At 36.7% G+C, this 17,718-nt stretch overlaps 1 protein-coding gene across 1 annotated transcript in view; it reads left to right on the top strand.

Annotated features, from left to right (window-relative positions):
• The window catches only part of AUH (AU RNA binding methylglutaconyl-CoA hydratase), a 114,016-nt gene that overhangs the window by 33,794 nt on the left and 62,504 nt on the right, over positions 1-17,718 (top strand). The window contains exon 4 of the mRNA XM_036403421.2: positions 10,469-10,555. Within this exon, the coding sequence (XP_036259314.1) occupies positions 10,469-10,555 (87 nt within the window). The remainder of the gene's footprint in view (positions 1-10,468; positions 10,556-17,718) is intronic.

Below are 17,718 nucleotides of genomic sequence, written 5' to 3'. Positions count from 1 at the left end.
TGTCGTGTCATGTGTCCATCTCTACTGCACCAAGTGGTGATCCTGACATGATCAGTAATAGCCAGGCCGTGGGGATGGCAGTGGAGATGGAAGCCTGGCAGAGGAGGGCAGCCAGGGAGAGCTGCCAGCAGCAGCAAAGGTCCAGACCGTGTAAACAGAAAAAGCTGCTGGGGACATGGGGACAAGTTTCTACTGAAGAAAATGCTGTTGTACAGGTATGGACCCTCTTTTTATGTGGACAGAGGATAAGATACATATATGAACAGGCTCTACAAGCCTTGCTGTCGTGAGCCATGGAGTAGACACAACTGATAAAGACTTTTTAACAGCCTGTTGGCTGGTGCTGGACACCTTAAAACAGATGGGAGCCGCAGCGGAGGTGCTGCAGGCACTGCCTGCCGGAACATCCAGCAGGGGTGGAATGGCGGCAGGAGTGAATGCCATCTTGGGTGTGCTGGCAGAGAGGAAGGGCCCGAAGCCGAGGGGGAAGCTACTGTTATCCAAGCTCTGTCTCCCTGTGGCTCTGCCTTCTATGCCGCTGAAGCTCTCCCACCAGTGCCGCTATCAGCAACATCTGCATCGGGCACGGGTTCGCCCAGGCTGTGACTGCCCAACTGCTACCATTGGCATCAAGCATGCAGGCACCATGCCCAAGCTCACCTGTGATGTGGCCGCTGGAGCCATATGAGCCTTGTTTTACACCCCATGTCACCATCAATCTGCTCGGCATGTCCCTGCCTGAGGCGGATTGGGTACCCCAGCCACTGCTTGATACACCCATCTGCAGCTTTGGCGTGCTGGTGGAACCTGGAAATGAAGCGGCACCGAGCAGTGGAAGTGCTGATGTGGAGCTACATGTGCCCAAACCCTGAAGTGCTGGCGGGAGGTTGCTGGCACCCAGAACCGTGGAACACCGCATTCTGCCGTGCCCACAGTCAGGGCTTGGGAAGCCTAGAGAACACTGAGGCAGCCAGCACCGCTGTCAGTGCCCGAGGGGCTGGGAGACCCTGCCGGCTGCGGGCAGCCCCAGGGACCAGCAGAGTGGAGCCGCCTGCCACCAAGAGTCACCCTGGAGTGGAGCCATGTGCCACCAAGAGCCACCCCTGAGCAGGCAGTGAGTCAAATTGCCTAGCAAACACTGTCTACAGCTGGAGCCCAGCACAGAGCTCTGAACCAACCATGTCTGCGCTGAGAGCCACCATCCTGGGAGCGCCCAAGAAGCCAGTCCCATGCTGGGACAGGGGAGTGGGGCATAGCCAAGCTGTGGGAGCTGCAGGTGGTGCCTTCCCAGCCTGCTGTGGCCTGCTCACCTGTGGTGGTGCAGGTGCCTGATGCGCAGGGTGGGCCTGGAATTATTTACTGAGTTGGGGACACATTGAGGAAGGCTCCTTTGGTGAGGTCTTCCAAAGAATTGATAATCGGACATGGCAAGGCAAGTGATTACAATAAAATTCATAGCCAGGAAGTTTCCAGCATTAGAAACACACAGCAACAACCAACAGCTTGCTCAGCTAAATTTTGAAATGCCTGCCATTATGGAATTTAAGGACCATGTCTTTGAGTTGTTAGCTACTATTGACATTTGCCAAGTCTTCTTTGGTATTGGTATAAAGTTTGAATTAACAAAAACTACCTAGATTTGATTATGACCTACACAACTCTAATGAAAATCTAATTTATTAAACGTGAAATTATCTTGCAGCATTTAACTATGCATGGGAATAACTTCTGAAGATTCTGGTGTTTCATTCTGCTAACTAGTTTTAATATTTACCCACTTAGAAATAAGCTAAAGGTTTTTAAGGCTGCCTTTTTGGAATTGGTGTGAGATCTTGTCACTACAGATTCCAGAGAGGGATGTTGTTAAGTATACTGATGATGCATTTGCAAAATTTAGTAACATCTGACAAAATTGAAATTAAAATCTGTCACCTTGTCTCTTAAGTGTGTATTCTTACTGAGCTTTAAGCTCAATGCCTGGCACACACAGGGATCCAGCCATAACATATTATTTAATATTAATTGTGTGCATTCCTTTGAACATTCATAAGTTATTTATGTTAAGAAACTTTTTCAGTAGATATTAATAGAGGTTTGTTTTTAAGATATGTTAGGGAAAACCTCCCAGCCAAGGTCTTGGCTCTGGCCAAGCCATGGCCCTGGCTGGCAGGGGAAGTATGCCATCAAACCCAGGAGTTTCTGTCCTAAAAATGAAATGAAGTCATTTTGAATTGTAAATTTGAGCTTATAAAAACTTTTTCAAGGTTGGCTTGGAGACCTTTCCCAGGAGGGGATTTCTAAGTCCTTGCTAGGAAAAGGGGCTCCCCAGCTATGGCAGACCCTGGGTGATGGTAAGCATTTAGGCAGTTGTAGGTATTTTTGTTCAGTGGTGCTTATTATTTTGCTGAAAGTTTGTTTTACGGTTCATAATGGGATAGGTGCCTATTGTCCTGAACACGCTTCTGAATTTCATAGGTTGAATTATGTTGATATTATTAATAACATCATTCTCAACAATATGATAATCATTATATTAGAATTATTAATAATATTAAATTAATAAGGCTGAGAACAAAAGTGGATACTGATAACCTAAAAACATTTAAGTGGCACTGTATACGAATATGTATTGTGATTGACTAGTGCTCACCAGGTCAAGGCCTGCATGAGCATTGAAACCTTTTAAGTGACTCTATTAAAAAACCTATTGTACTCCAGCCTGACAGCCAGCATTCATCCTGGATGTAAGTCTAATACTTCTTAAAGGTTTATCAAAAGATACCATAATCCAGTGAATTTTTTTATCAGTGAGGCTGACAAACAAAATTTTACCCAAAAGTCACATGTATTAATCTTGGTAGCCCAAACTATTTATTGTAAGCTGCTATCATTAACTCACCTGGACCAGACTGTGCAGCTGAACATGCATGAAACAGCTGCCTTGACACTGTTACCTGTGAGGAGAATCTCCTTACCTATAACACTAAAGCTGAACTGAATTTTTACAGTAATTGCCTTAATTGTCAAAGAACTAAAACATCAGTGGAGTTCTGATATGTGAACTATTTTCTCCTTGATTGCAATGGACATCATTAACTATTTCTTCTCTTTGGTAGATTGTCCATCACAATCTATGCCATCAGCAGTGAATCTCTCAGCCTCAGCAAGTTCAGATCAGTAAGAACCAAATGTCAGATAAATTAATTGGCAAAGTTTACAGTGGGCAGCTCCTCAAACTCAGTTAGAGGAGGTTCACTGAAAACCATTAAATTATAATAATTCTGGTTAAATTTGAACATGCACTAATGGTCTCCATGTATCAGATGTGCAGTTGCAGAGCATCTATTAAATGCATCTGCAAAAGGTAATTGAGAAAGTAACAAAATTGTCACTGAATTTAAATTCATTTCAGGATCTGCCCTAATGTTCTTAACATATAACTCCCTTTTTTTTGGTGAGAGCTACAAATTTTATTGGGAAAAATATGCCAGTAAATTAATGTGTCTTACCACTACAGATAGGGTCTTTTACCTGAACTTAATTCAGTCCAACCAGATTTATGTACCACAAATGAGTGCTAAAGACAGCTGAACAATGTCACAATGTGTCATGAACGGCGGAAGAAATGCCTCACACAATGTTCGTGGATGGCAAATCCCCAAGTTTATTGATAGCTCACACATATTTATATTGGTGTTAATGAAGCTTATACATATTGCAAAAGCTGAGCTCATTATTGGTTAAAGCACACTTAGATCAACCACACCTACTTCTATGCTCCAATGATTATTTTGTTTCTATGTTTGCATTCTTCCAGCTTCTCTACCTAGGATATCTACATTTTCTGGCAAGCAATTTTCTCCCCCGTCTTCCCGTTTCAGCGAAGGTCACTATAACCTTTGTCAGTGATTGGACACCGGTTACATAATCCCCAGCTTGTTTCCCCTATCCTTATCCAACGGTATCACATCGAAATGGCCTTTCTCAGCTAACCAATTATCCAAAAAGCTCTCTACAACAATGCATGTTTAAAAGAAACCAGGCTTTACTAAACAGCAGTTACGGAATTATTTATATAAAAAATGGAGTAGGATGGGAACATCTAGTGATTTCTTGTATGAGCTCCTGGAAAGAATACAAGAAAATGTGATTACAGTAGTAGCTAAAAGGAAGACATTGTTGAGCATGCCCATGGCAGTTCAAAATGCATGTTTAAAAAACAAAGAAGGGGATGTGTGGGGATGGTATATACTCCCATGAGAGCCTTGTTCTTAAAATTCTCAGTCATGGCCTAACAAACTTACTGTTGTCAGGTGCAGGATGTTGTCAGCAATTGTTGAAAAGTTTGCCTATTGCTTCACTTGAACCTGAAGAGTCAAACTGTTTAAGGACAAGACTAAGTAGAAGGATATATAACCTTGATACAACAATTTGCCTTTAACTTCTACGACTTCAAGAATCAGGCATTTAAAAGACAGGACTGTGTAGAAGGATACGTATTTTATAGGGGAAACAAGACAGCAATGCATTACCCCTGACAGTTTTTTGAATGTTTTCTCTGACAGTTGTTTGAGTTGACTTGTTTGTAACTTAAGTGTGTGGAATTAGGCCATAGATGTAAATATCCTGGGGCATACTACACTGCAAAGCTGTGCTTGATGGCTCCCGGACATGCTTGTAAAATCTCTTGAAGGTATCTGGCATAAACCAGTGGCTGGTAAGGTTAGACTTGTCGTGTTGGGTACATCATTATTCTGTACATTGTGCCATGTTTGTCATCCAGTCTGCAAGGGCCCTGCAGAGGAAGACAGATGCTTCCTTTGTATTTAAAAACAAAAAGGGGGAACTGTGGTGGTTAGCAGCTGGCCTGGAGGCCTCACAGTTATAGATAACCCTAATTATATAACTTGACCAGTCTAGGCTTTCGGGAGCCAGTTTAGACCATTGGGGATGCAGACAGCTATTATTGGCCAATATGGCAGGTGGCAGCTAAATTCAGCCAATCAGGGGCAACTGTGCAGGTTTACAAAAACTGTATAAAGGGAACTCAATAAAAGTTGACTGTTGTTGCATGAACCTTGAGTGTCGTGTTGTGTGTCCGTCTCAACTGCGACATTTCATGAAGTACTTTGGTTTTAAAATTGGGAGCTAAGTTGTCCTAAATAGACTTCAGGGCTTAAAACCTTTATTTCTGAAGTTCTGTGAAATTTGGAGAAAAAGAAATGTGGATAATTCTTTCTGGCTTTGCATATATGTTGACTATAATGTTGTCCTCACAAATGTATGTACAGCTTCCTCTTGAGGTGTTTTTAACCTCATAGAAGTTTATTGGCGTTCTGCTAATGATTTCTTGGATTTCTTGGGATGGCTTCTCTGGAAGTTGCACACATCTGCTTTTAAATAAAGATATTTCCATGTACCTTAATGGATTTGTTTTTTGTGGTTTAAAGTTAATCTATAATGTATGTCAAAATTGACCCTTTGCCCTCAGTATTTTATTTAGTTCAGTATGTGTGGAGAAGGATGACTATTTATTCACAGTCTGCTTAAATACATTGTGTGGGAATAAGATGTGGGTTCATAGGAATTCATAGCATTTTAATCAGTGAGGTAGTGCATGTTTTGTACTTCTAGCTGAAAGCATTGTAAGTTTCCTTCATAAAGTCCTTAACTTGTTTGAGTGGATTGGTGATGCCTTTGTGTTTTGCTGTTTGCAGTGTTCTTAGCTTGCTGACAAGATACAGAATAATAGGTTATAGTATGCAAGACAGTATCTTCTGATATTCCCCAGTGTCACCTCCTTATTGAAATCTTGTTGTATTGACAGAATTAGTTGATCTGTCTTTGGTAAGATCAAAGGTCAAACTCACAATAACACTGCTGTGCTAAGAATTTAATGCTTTATTCTACTGAAAATGCCTATGTATGTGTCACTTCCTTTCCTCTTCCCAGACAAAAGACAATTCAAGCACCTTTTAGACACTTGATAGAATAACTTCACTGTTTAATTTTGGTGTGCCAGCTTTCTAAAAGACCTACTTTAGTACAAATTATTTATTGAATAAAGGTAAATTCTTTAAGTTTCACATATAAACCATTACATTTTATGCCATTTTCATTCAGAGATTTTGGGGTGTGTTCTGTAAGTTGCATAGAATAGTCTGTACAAGAAGATTTCTAGGCATTTGTATTTGGAAAGTGAGGCTTATAGTTGGAATGTATTTTACAAACATAACATATAGATTTTCAACAGTATATAAATTCTGATTAGTAAGTTTGTAAAAATATCCATATAAGGCAGGACGCATGGGGTCAGCGTAATCACTATACAACTTAGTTTCCTTTGGTGTGTTCTCTGAGTTAAAAGCCATCCTTGTCATACATATGTGTATGTGGAAAATTCTGGTGAATAACAACAATATCCCTATCTTGCTGGACTGCCCTTGGCTTTCTCAAATAAACATTTTCTCTGGCATCATTGTGAAGTGGAAGTCAGGCACATGCTGCAATAATTCTCTCAAATGAGAGTGTATTACAGCCAACCATTGAATAGCCAAATATTTGAAACCATGCAAAAGAGAGTTACTATGACAGGGTTTTCATATTTAGGGAAAGTAAGGTAAAAAAGGCAAACAAACTAACCTTCCTATTTTCTTCCAATATAGGAGGAGGAAAGTGAGAAAGTGATGGATCAAATTCCAGCAGAGATTTTTCTTTTGGATTGACCAACTTTAATACAAGTGTAGGTAGTATTTAAAACAGTGTGCATCTTCCTTACATCAGTTTCAAGAATTGATCTGGAAAGACCAAATCACAGCTGACTGCTAAAGAACTGCTGTTTGTACTGGTATTTTTCAATCATAGCTTTTCATTGGAGGTCATCAGGAAGGTTCTCTTCTACCAGTTTGCTGTGTAAATTTTGAAGTGATACTTCTGTGAATTAAATTGATTCAAGAAGTGTTTATTCACAAGTGGCAAGTACCTGAACGAATGCTAATATAGCTGTAGGAGGGAGTGGTTGATGGTACTGTCAATGTAGCCTTTCACTGTGGCACTTCTCTTTTGTCCTGCAATAGCAGCTCGTAATTTGAAAATGGCATTTCACAATCTTTAAAATGCAGTTCATAAAATGCTGGGAGCAGTGAGGTGAGAACTGGGGAGCATAACTCCTAAAATCACAGCTTCTGTTATTGTTCTGAGTGGATGAAAATCAATTAGTGGGACAAAGCATCGAGATACCAGGAACCTTAATATGGACAAAACAATGATTCATGCTCCAGTACAAACCGGATGGATGTGGGGACATAATTACAGTGTACCATCAAAACTGCAACAGTTCATATGCCTCCGCTCCCTGATAGCTTGGGTTTGCTCTTTTCCTTCTCGGGTAGGAAGTCTTAGAGTTCTGTGTTCAGTGTGGCATGAAGGAATGGACACGCTGTAGAGTTGCTGGAGTCATTTGGGAGTGGATGTGGGGGAGTGGATAGGTCATACTGTCCACAGCTTTCAGCTGTGGCCCATAGAAAAATCACAGTTTTGTTGTGTCAGACCTTTTGTGGTTTGAAAACCTTAGCTACTTTGTTGCTCTCAGCAGTTAAGCAAAGACTATTTTCAGCTACTTTGAAGTAGAAAACCTGGGGTGAGAGGGGGTCTTTGGTTTTAGTAGCTAAGACAGAAGAACTCTCTGGTTCAACTTGGGTTCTCCTTCATGGCTAGCTTCAGAAACAAAACACTTTCTACTGACTTAAAAACAGATTTTGAAGAAATATGTGAACAGTTCTTTGCTATGTGGGTCAGAATTCATCAATAATTCTTTGAGCAGTCAAATCTTATAACAGGAGCAAAAGTGTTAAGTTGGTGACAGTTCCATCTCCTGTGACCCAGAGGATGCCAAGGCATATGTTCTTTTGGAGTGCACTGAATGGCTTCTGACTAAAATTCTTCCCTCTGAAAAAGCTTCAGTTGCTATTACTATTCTTTGGAGAGCTAAAATAGAAAAAGGGCTACCAAAAGGGCACTTTCTATTTCCTTGACATTTGTGAGGGAGAAACACATAAAAAAAGGAAATGTTAGTTTACAAAAGTTGATTAGGGCACTAAGATCAGCTATGTACTTGAAATTTCTTTACAGTAGTCCATATTGTTAATTTTAAATTAGCAGCTGTATTTTAATCCATTCCTAAACAAGTTTTTTGTTAAATATTTAATCAATTTATGTAAATGTTTTCAAGGAAATGTATATTCTAACTGACGGAAGAAGTCTACAGTGTATTTTTTGTTTTAGAAGAGTTGGCTTCTTTTGGTTGAATCCATTTTTCTATGCATATATTCTAGTCTGAATAAATCAAACCCTAGAAATGGCTTTAATCTTATATTGACAGAAGATTTTCTTTGCAGTAATGCTAGATATTTTCTTTAATATCTAGATATTAAAGAAATGCTAGATATTTTCTTTAATATCTTTAATATGTTTTTCAAGGGAATGCCCAGTGACTAGGATTTCAGTGTGTGGAAGTTTTGAGTCAGATTGCACAGCCAAAGAGGTTTTTGTACATAAAGCATACAGTTTCTTACATAGGCAGTGATTTGAAGAAAGTTGAAGAAGCTAGATCCAGACTTTAACTGATATCAAGTAAATGATACTACTTCATTTGCATCCTTGCTGATGTGACTTCTAAAGCAATTTACCATTTAGCTTCTTAAACACGACATTTCAAAAGCTCCTTTTAGCTCCAGAACTCTATATGTAAATGGATTTGTGAAAGTTGCTTGCAGTTTTATTTGATTTGGAGTTCTATCCAGATTTATAGGTGCAAATTTTGTTTGATTTTTGGGTTCCTGGCAAGATTTCTTTATGCATTGATTGTGAATTACTAAGTTAACAGTTGCAATTTTTCTGCAGTGCGGGCTTGACTGTAATAATTCCTGTTTTGTACTGTCTGGTCAACTGGCCTGTCCTACTGGCTCAGTTGGGGCACATTCTAGAACGTTGTTTGGAAGTTTTCGGCAAAGTGCCTGGTACTGTAAATTAGGCTTAACATTAATTAGCAGGAAATATGCAAATGCAGCCAGGACTGATGCTCCATTGTTTTTATATTGACAAATATAGAAGGAGAACAAAAGTCATGGTTAAATGAGAAGCTTTGCTATGGCAGAAGAAAAAGGAAAGATGTAGAGCTGCATTATGAGACATGGTACTTTAAAGCAACAACTGAATGTCCATCAGAAAATGTCAGATTGAGATACCGCTTTTCATAGAACTAGCCTAGAGTTTTTTAGCATTACAACTAATGCTGTCAACAAAAGTGTGTCTAAGACTAAGTTTGATGAAGAGGGTCAGGATGGCCTCTCATGAGTTAAGTCCAGAAAGTTAGAAGGTGAAATGAAACCTATGACTGCATAATTTAAAATTCTGAGCTACAGTCTTCACTTAATCTGGGTTCAGTGCATTTTCCTGAATGGATAGTATTCTCAGGGTAGAGAAACATAAACCTTTTTTTTTTTTATTGTCTTTTTTTAGCCTTTTCAGGCATGCAGAGAGACTAGCTCAATAGGTTATTTTTTACCAAATGGAACAAATGCACACTAAGTTGCCTTGTGACTGTTTCACTTTTTTAGAGAATAAATGTGTCTGTGCAGGTTTTGCCTTTTTATTATATTGTTCATCTATAAGAAAGATAGACTTTTATATTTAGCTATTATTATTACTATTACTGATAGTTTTCTTTTTTTTTACACACTCATGAGAGAAAATGTCAGCTTTTTCTATAAGTGGGATTTTGAAAACACATTTGTGTCCATATCTATGCTTATTAAACAAACTTCATTTTTATATACTCCTGAAAAAATAGGTAAAAATTTTCAAGATGCAGCTTTTTTTTGACAAAAAATGATGGTATGTAACTTATTCCAAAATAAATATAAGTAAATGAGTGGAAAGTGAACTGAAAAATTGGTCCACCATAGCATTTTTATTTAGATATATAGTCTGTTGATGTAAAACCATGCAATGTATGTACTGCATAATCTACCAATAAGAGAATAACAAGAGTACAATATGAAAAACATGTATTTATCAGACTTTGAGACATAGTTGGGAAAATAAATAGTATAACAGATGAACTATAAGCATAAATGCTACTGTTCATAAACTATTTTAATAAAAGAAAAAGAAATGTCACTGGGAAGAATACACATACTGAAAATATTTTTATAATAATTTAATTTTTGTTTGTTTCATAATTTATTTTTGTTTGTTTGTTTTGGGCTTTTTGGTGTTGTTTTTGTCTTTCCTTGATAAATAGTTCATATTTTCCTTGAAATCTGTGGAAAAATTATATGACCAATTTAAACTTCTTGTTTAGAAGTAGACTTAAAATTTTTTATAAGTGAAGAAATATTTTACTTTTTAAAATGCATATACAATGCTGTTTATAGTTTGCTAAAGATGTATGAAATGTTACTTACAGGTGCTGACCTTAAGGAAAGGGCAAAAATGCACTCAAGTGAAGTTAGTTCTTTTGTTTCAAGAGCAAGAGCAACTATTAATGAATTGGGTAAGTAACCTCTCCCTTGAAAAATGTTATTGCAACTTTAACCTGAAAATGTTAGATCAGAAAAATGACATAAACATGCATAGTTAGTAGTAGAGTATCCCTAACTATGTGGTATCACATCACGATCTTGAATTGGAAAGAATCCATAAGGATTATGGAGTATATTGATGAATATGAATCATGGTGCATTTATTCCTTTAAAATGTTCCAAGTTGAATTAGACTTTTTGAAAGAATGCTAGAGAAGCTAAATCTCAGCTGAAATAGAGGTGATTTGCCCTGCTGTTTCCATAAAGGACAGATTGTTCAGTGACATCAAAGTACTTTAGAATTCAATTTTTACTGTTGCATTCTTGTGGTTTCTATAATTAGTACAGTCTAATATATGTTAAACATCAGCTACTAATAAAAATTTAGCTACTAAGGTCTTTAAAAATTTTGTTTAATATGTTTTGGTGTAGTAAAACCTGTTAATAGTTTTGTATTTTAATCAACTTGTACCAATTCTTAAGGATAGTAACTTCTCTGTACATTTTAGTTTAGGAATTCACTGACAAATAATTATATTTCTACATCTCTACCGATCAGTTTAAATATAATTACTTTTCAAAGGATTATTGGCAATATGATCTGTTGAAAAGAGAAGTGTTCCATGTCTTAAGGAATTAATTTTCTACATTTAACTTCTAAAATTTATTTAGATGCATTTCCTTAAGAACGCTATGTAACGTTTTGATTTGGCAGAATGTTATGAATGGATAGTAGGTTTTTTTTAGGTAAATGACAACCTGCTGAAGAATGAGACTTTGATTAGGTAATTCATGCAGATACTTATGTCCTGAAATGACTGTCATGTCTTTGAAGTGAAGTAGACACTCAAGGCTGTTTAAATAAGTGAAATCTGTAAAATACCTAGATGACATGAGCAGATCATTAATTTCCTGCAGCTGATACTATATGTCATGCTAGTACTTGTCCTTTTATTGGGAATGCCAAGCAACTGGCAACAAGTTCTTCCATTCATTCTCTTTGTAAGAATTTTGGGAGGCTTTCTTATCATTAAGTAGTAATTTTTCAGCCTTCCTTGGCTTGAAGTTACTGGAAATACTTTAGGCTGCTATTAGTGTTTAAATATGAGCTGGTTTCAAGCTTTTCCTATGATTGGTAAATAGTTTTTTTTAATCAATTATTTTCAAATTTTTAAGTGAGAATATTTCTAAAGTCTGAAGAAATATTTGGATTTGGCATTCTTCACTGAATGACTGGAAAATGTTCAGTTATTTGATGCTTTGTTTTGCCCCAGGATTGAAAAAACCCTGAGAAAAATGTTTGATTGTTTTCATCTTCATTAAAGTTCATGTGAAAGTATTTAACTACTGAATATGTAAGTAAATTTTCAGTCTTAAAGGCTTGCAGCGAATTACATGCCTCAGTCAGTTCCACTAGACCACTATCAGAGCCCCATCCAGCCTAGCCTTGAATCTTTCTGGGATGGGGTATCCACAGCTTCTCTGGGCAACCTGTTCCAGTAGCTCACCACCCTCACAGAGAAGAATTTCTTCCTAAAACTTGCTCTATTCCAGTTTGAATCCATTCATCTTGTCCTGTTGCTACAGACTCTTGTAAAAAGTCCCTCTCCATCTTTCTTCTAGGCTCCCTTCAGGTACTGGAAGGCTGCATTTGTGTCACTCCAAAGCCTTCTCTTTTCCAGGCTGAAAAATCCCAATTCTCTCAGCCTTCAAAGGAGAGGTGCTCCATCCCTCTGATCAACTTGGTGTCCCTCCTCTGGGCTCATTCCAGAGTACACTCACACCAGCAGGTCAATGTCCATCCTATGATGAGGACCCCAGAGATGAATGCATTACCCCAGGTGGGGTCTTACTGTGCCATTCTCTACATCAGGAAATGGTAGTCAGTATCAGAAAAATATATACAGGAGGTTAGATTGGTTGAGTGCATATGATGTCCTATGCCTTGATGAATAGAAGTGAATATTAATTTTACATCAAGTCATTACAAAATATAGGGACATTGTATTTGCGTTTGGTCACTGCAATTAATCTGTAAGTTGAAAATAATAATGGTATTTTTCTTGTCCAGCAACAACTAGGATGCTGTGAGAGAGTTAAAGAGGGGAAACAATTTTCAAATTAATATTTACCACTACAGAATGTTATGTAGCTAGGGAACAATATTTCCAATCTCCTATTTTGTTCTTTTTTCTATCCGAGTTTAATACTATAATCTCATTGAAAATGTATTCTACTTATTGCTTTTCAGAATTAGGTCATGTTTTGATAATTGCATTTGTATTCAGATGTGTGACCTAGTAAAGAGTTATGTCTGTTTAGCTATATTTTCAGAAAGAAGACCATTAAGTTACCTTTATAGACAAATTACAGTAAAGGTTAATTATGTCTTGAACAACTAGATAAACTTAACTTTTTAGAATTGACATCCTTTGGTTTTCTTTAGTTTCTGTCGATGTCATTACATTGAAAATCCTTACACTGGTTGTTCTGTAAAAAGCTGTAGTATCATTTTGGAATACAGCTGCAGAAGGGAATTTTCTGAAAATTAAAAGCATACTGCACTTATTTATATGGGAATAATTTGTAACTTCTTACTAAATTTGGGTGAAGAAGTAAGGCTGTAATAAATGTGATTTTGTTTATAAATAAATGCTTAAAAAAAGAGCTTAAAATTTTGAACGGATCCCCATAAGTTGCGGCACTTGGAGCTTTAAGCTGGGGAGGGGGAAATGAAAACAGCCTCTATTTTTAGCAGTGGTTGCTATTGCTAAAATTATACCAGAATTGTGGAGGTTTGGGGTTTGGGTTTGTATGTGTGTGTCTGGGGTTTTTCTACTTTTTTCTTTGTTGTTGTTTCTTTTAATAGTAAGAATTATAAGATTACTTGCCCATTACTATTCTGCCTTGAAGCACTTTGTTACTGATGTAAGGCTGTCTTTACCCTAAAGAAATTGGGAGAGAAAAGCCTTAATAGATCTCTTGTAACTATGCACAACAAGACAGGCCTGGGTAAATTAAATCAAATGACAGTGATTTCCAGAAGCATTGTTTTTGAGGCTTTGGGGAGGACAAAAACCCCATCATTGTGGGTCAGATCTTCAATATGTGTTTTATGGTATGCCTCTTGTTAAATCCATGTTGTTCTTTATACTGGCTGTGGGGTCAGAACTGTGATAGTGTGTATATGTTATCTTTCGAGATTTCAGTCACAAAACAGACTGAGGCTATGTATGGAGCTGAATGCAATAAACACACTCCTCAATAAAAACACCATATTAAATAAAAATAAAAACTGAAGCTGTAGAAAGAATTTTAATTCAGCAAATACATGCAATTACTCAAATTGATATCTAGCTCCAATCTCTATTAAGTGAGAAATGTCATTGACTACAAAGCTTTTCCAAAGAATGTAGATATAAGTTCCCAAATCCCAGAACCAGGGAATAAAAATTGGAAAATGACTTTCTTGGTTGCTTCTTAAAATTAACATGTAGTTAGGCTGGGTTTTGTTTTTCACATTTGGAGACAAAACACCTTACTTGTGGCCTAATGGAACTTAGATCTGAACTAAGTTAAGAATGAATTTTTTAGTAAAATACTAAGGTTACTGGCTTTCTGTTGGTTTTGTTGCATTATAACAAATCTTACAGGTCTTTGTTGAAAACATTTGATTCGTTTTTATGCATAAGCTGTGATACAACTTAAATAAATGGTGATATTTAGTAACTTTATTTATACATAATTCTATCAGATATGGTTAGTTTTAACATACTCCACTTTGAATGAGATATCTGGAATGAAAGCACCTTGTGGTCAATTGCTTGCATTTGTGTTTTTTATTATGTGCTTTTTCTTTAATTCAGAGCAGATACAGTTCTATATTTACAGATTTTTTTTTTATCTTCTTTAGCATTTCTTCTGTCCTTCTGCCTTTCAGTCATTGCCAAGTTTTAATTTACCTAAAAGAAAGCATTTGTTCATCCTTTGGACAAGCATCCTCTTTTTGAAAAAGTTCCTAGTTTGACTATTGAAGATTGTGCAAACATGCATTTTATGATGCCACGTTATATGCTACATTTTGGGTTTGTTGCAGGCTGTAAAAATTTATTTCAGAGGTCCCAAGAATGGTATCAGGATTATAAAAAATTTTGCTTGATTGCTGGTCTGCTTTTACTCCACCTTCCCATTGTGAAGGCTTAAAAATAATCAAGAATTATCATTGATGAGGTTGATGCTGTGTCTTGTTTTACTGTTTGAGTCTGTGAGGCTTCTGTGGAGGTTTAGTTAGCATTTTAAATCCTGGTTTAGGAGTGAACACTCAAAATTTACCAAATTCACCAAATCCACCAAATCTATCTGTGTTTGCTGGAAGTAGATCTGGCCATCAAAAATGTAGTACTCTAGTTTGGAAATCCTGTGATAAGAACTGTGGATTTCTCTCTTAGGGAAGAGAGATACAGGCTATGAGTTGTGTTTACAGGAAGGCTGAATAAAATTTCAGGTAGCTATCAAATTTGAAAAAGGACAAATTATAGGTGGGTTGTGCTACCGTTCAGAGCCATGCTGAACAGCTGACCTCAGTCATCATGCTCTTTCTGTGTTGCTGACACTGTGAAATATAGATTTTAGCACAGTATTTCGCTTGCTGTGCTATGATGTTACCTGTTTGATTAAGTGTACAACATAACTAATACAGTCCTTGAGTGCCAGCTTTCTGAGTGTGTTGCTAGGCTCTTGCTTGTTTTCCAATGGTAGATTTATTTCTTCTCTTGATATTGAATTAATTTAAGATAGCCTTTGACTAAGTGTTGTCTGATCCTGGTGCTGCTGTACAGCCATGACAAAAATCAACATAACCTCAGCAGTAGTTTAGTTTTTCTTCTGCTAGTAATTCCTAGGGTTCTGAAGGACAAGAGAACATGGACTGGACATGGCTCTTTAAGTTTTCTTCCACAAAGGTAAATATACCAAAAGTAGGATGCTGCTCACTCGGATGATTTATTGAGATCAGCATAGACAGTTTGCACTGTGTTAAAACAGGCCCCAGTATCACTTGCTGTTCAGGGCTTCCATTCCCTCCCCCAGGAGCCACACTTTGCATGTTTGATGTGTTGGTAACACTATCCTTTCTTCACCCCTTTCAGGTTTGAAATTACATGTTTCAATCACTGAATGAGAAAGAAAAGTTTGTTAGCCTGTCTTGGTCTGTGGCTCTGTTCCTTGAAGGAATTGATATTCAAAGGGTAACAACTCCTGACATGGTACTGAAAGCATAATGTTGCTCTTCTATTGAAGAAATCCTGAGCTCACTGATAGGGCCAAGCATGAGGCTTTGACTTCAGAATTGTCAAGTATTGTAGTGAGTGCACCTTTTGCCTGAGTAGGCTCTGACTTAATATTACTAAGCTAGCTTGTTAAAAAAAAAAAAAAACCCAAACAAAAAACGCTTACTGTGAAATGTTAGGAAGTGTTTCTTCTGCAGTGTTCTGTAAATGAACTGGCTTGAAACTATTACTTGGTAAATTATGCTAATTTAGAAATAAAATATTTTAGCAGTAGACTAGGGAATGTATTGTGTCAAACAAGAATAGTAGTAATAATAGAGTATGTGTTTTCTTCATACTGTAAATCAGACAAATAGGCAATAAAAAAAAATAAAACCGTATCTAATTTGATTCTCCTAACAGCCAGAGATTATATTAGAGACTATAGTTGTGTGTGTATATTATATAGACAATAGTTTGGAGTTTTATTTTGTGTGCTCTTTAAGAAAGAAAAAAAAACTTGCATAGAAGTAGAATGTATAAATATAACTGAATTCATTTATCTTCTCTGTATTTCATAAATCCACTGCTTGATTATATGCTATGCTGTTTTTGTGTGAGTAATAAGTTCTTAAATGTATTTAGTAAGAGCAAAACTAAAAGAAATAATTTTCATTTTTCTTTTATCCAAAGTTTTTGCTTTTTTTTACAGAAAGTGAATTCTGTTATCTAGGTTTTACTTCATTATTCTCTTGTTGAGGGCAGAATGAGACTACAAGATGAAATGTTGGTAAATATGAAGAAACTGAAGAATCTGTTTATCAGACTGAGAGATCATTGAAATGCCCAAATTATTTTCTATAGTACAAAAAAATCATGGAAGAGTTGGATACAGAAAACAGCTCAGGGGTTTAATTTAACCCCCTCTTTCATTCCCATTAGTTTCCCAGTTTCTGTTTCTTTTATCAAGAATGTAGAACATACTGTCTCTCTTACCTGTCCATAATAAAGTACTAAATATAAAATTTTAAAATAAAGAATATAATATTCCTCTATTAAAGTTGAAACTTTTTTCAATTCAAAAAACCAGTTTTTCTATGTCATATATGAGAGTGAATGATTAATGGTGGAAACTAGGAAATTAATAGGATTGAGTGAGATGCTTTAGCCTCTGTCAAAATAAATGGAAGAAAAACTTTATTAATATCTTTTGCTTAATAATCAGCTGTAATGTGCAGTAACCATTTTCATTAAAAAGCAAAATTTCTTTACAAATACTAAAAAATATGGTGTATTCTTGTGCAGCTCTTTACTGTTGTTGATTGTTTCCTGAACTTTGAAGGTATTAAAGAAAAGACAGTAATGTTCAAGTCTATCAACAATTGTAGTTTATTAAGCTTCTTATCAAAAGCGCAGGAATTAGAGGGTACCTAAAAGCCTTTCACAGTTGTGACAAGCAAATGTATGGCACAGAATTCTGTATTCAGTTTAAAGTGTGGTCGTTTTTGCAGGTGAATATATTTTTGAAACATACAGAGATATAGAAATAAATTGAATAATCACTTTATCATTGTTTTTGCACTTATGTGAGGTAAAGATTTGTAACATTTGATTACTTGCCCTGTGGAAGAATGGTTTGACCAATCGTCTTTACCCTGACAGTCTCTCTCAGCCACTTTCAAATGTTGCTGCATACCCTGGTTGGATTTCTTAGTGTTACAGAATGGATGAAAGTACTTTTTGAAGTATTTTGTTTCTGTTAGCTTTTTTCCTCATTGAAGAATCTTTTTTTGACAGTAGTGCTTGCAACTGAAAATGAAAGGAAACTCTTGTAGTCACTGACTGGATTACAGATTTTGCAAAGCTAG

Source organism: Molothrus ater, chromosome Z (genome assembly GCF_012460135.2).
Source record: "Molothrus ater isolate BHLD 08-10-18 breed brown headed cowbird chromosome Z, BPBGC_Mater_1.1, whole genome shotgun sequence".
Lineage (NCBI taxonomy): Eukaryota > Metazoa > Chordata > Aves > Passeriformes > Icteridae > Molothrus > Molothrus ater.
Note: the sequence above shows the minus strand (reverse complement) of the source record. Positions and strands in the feature narration are given on the sequence as shown.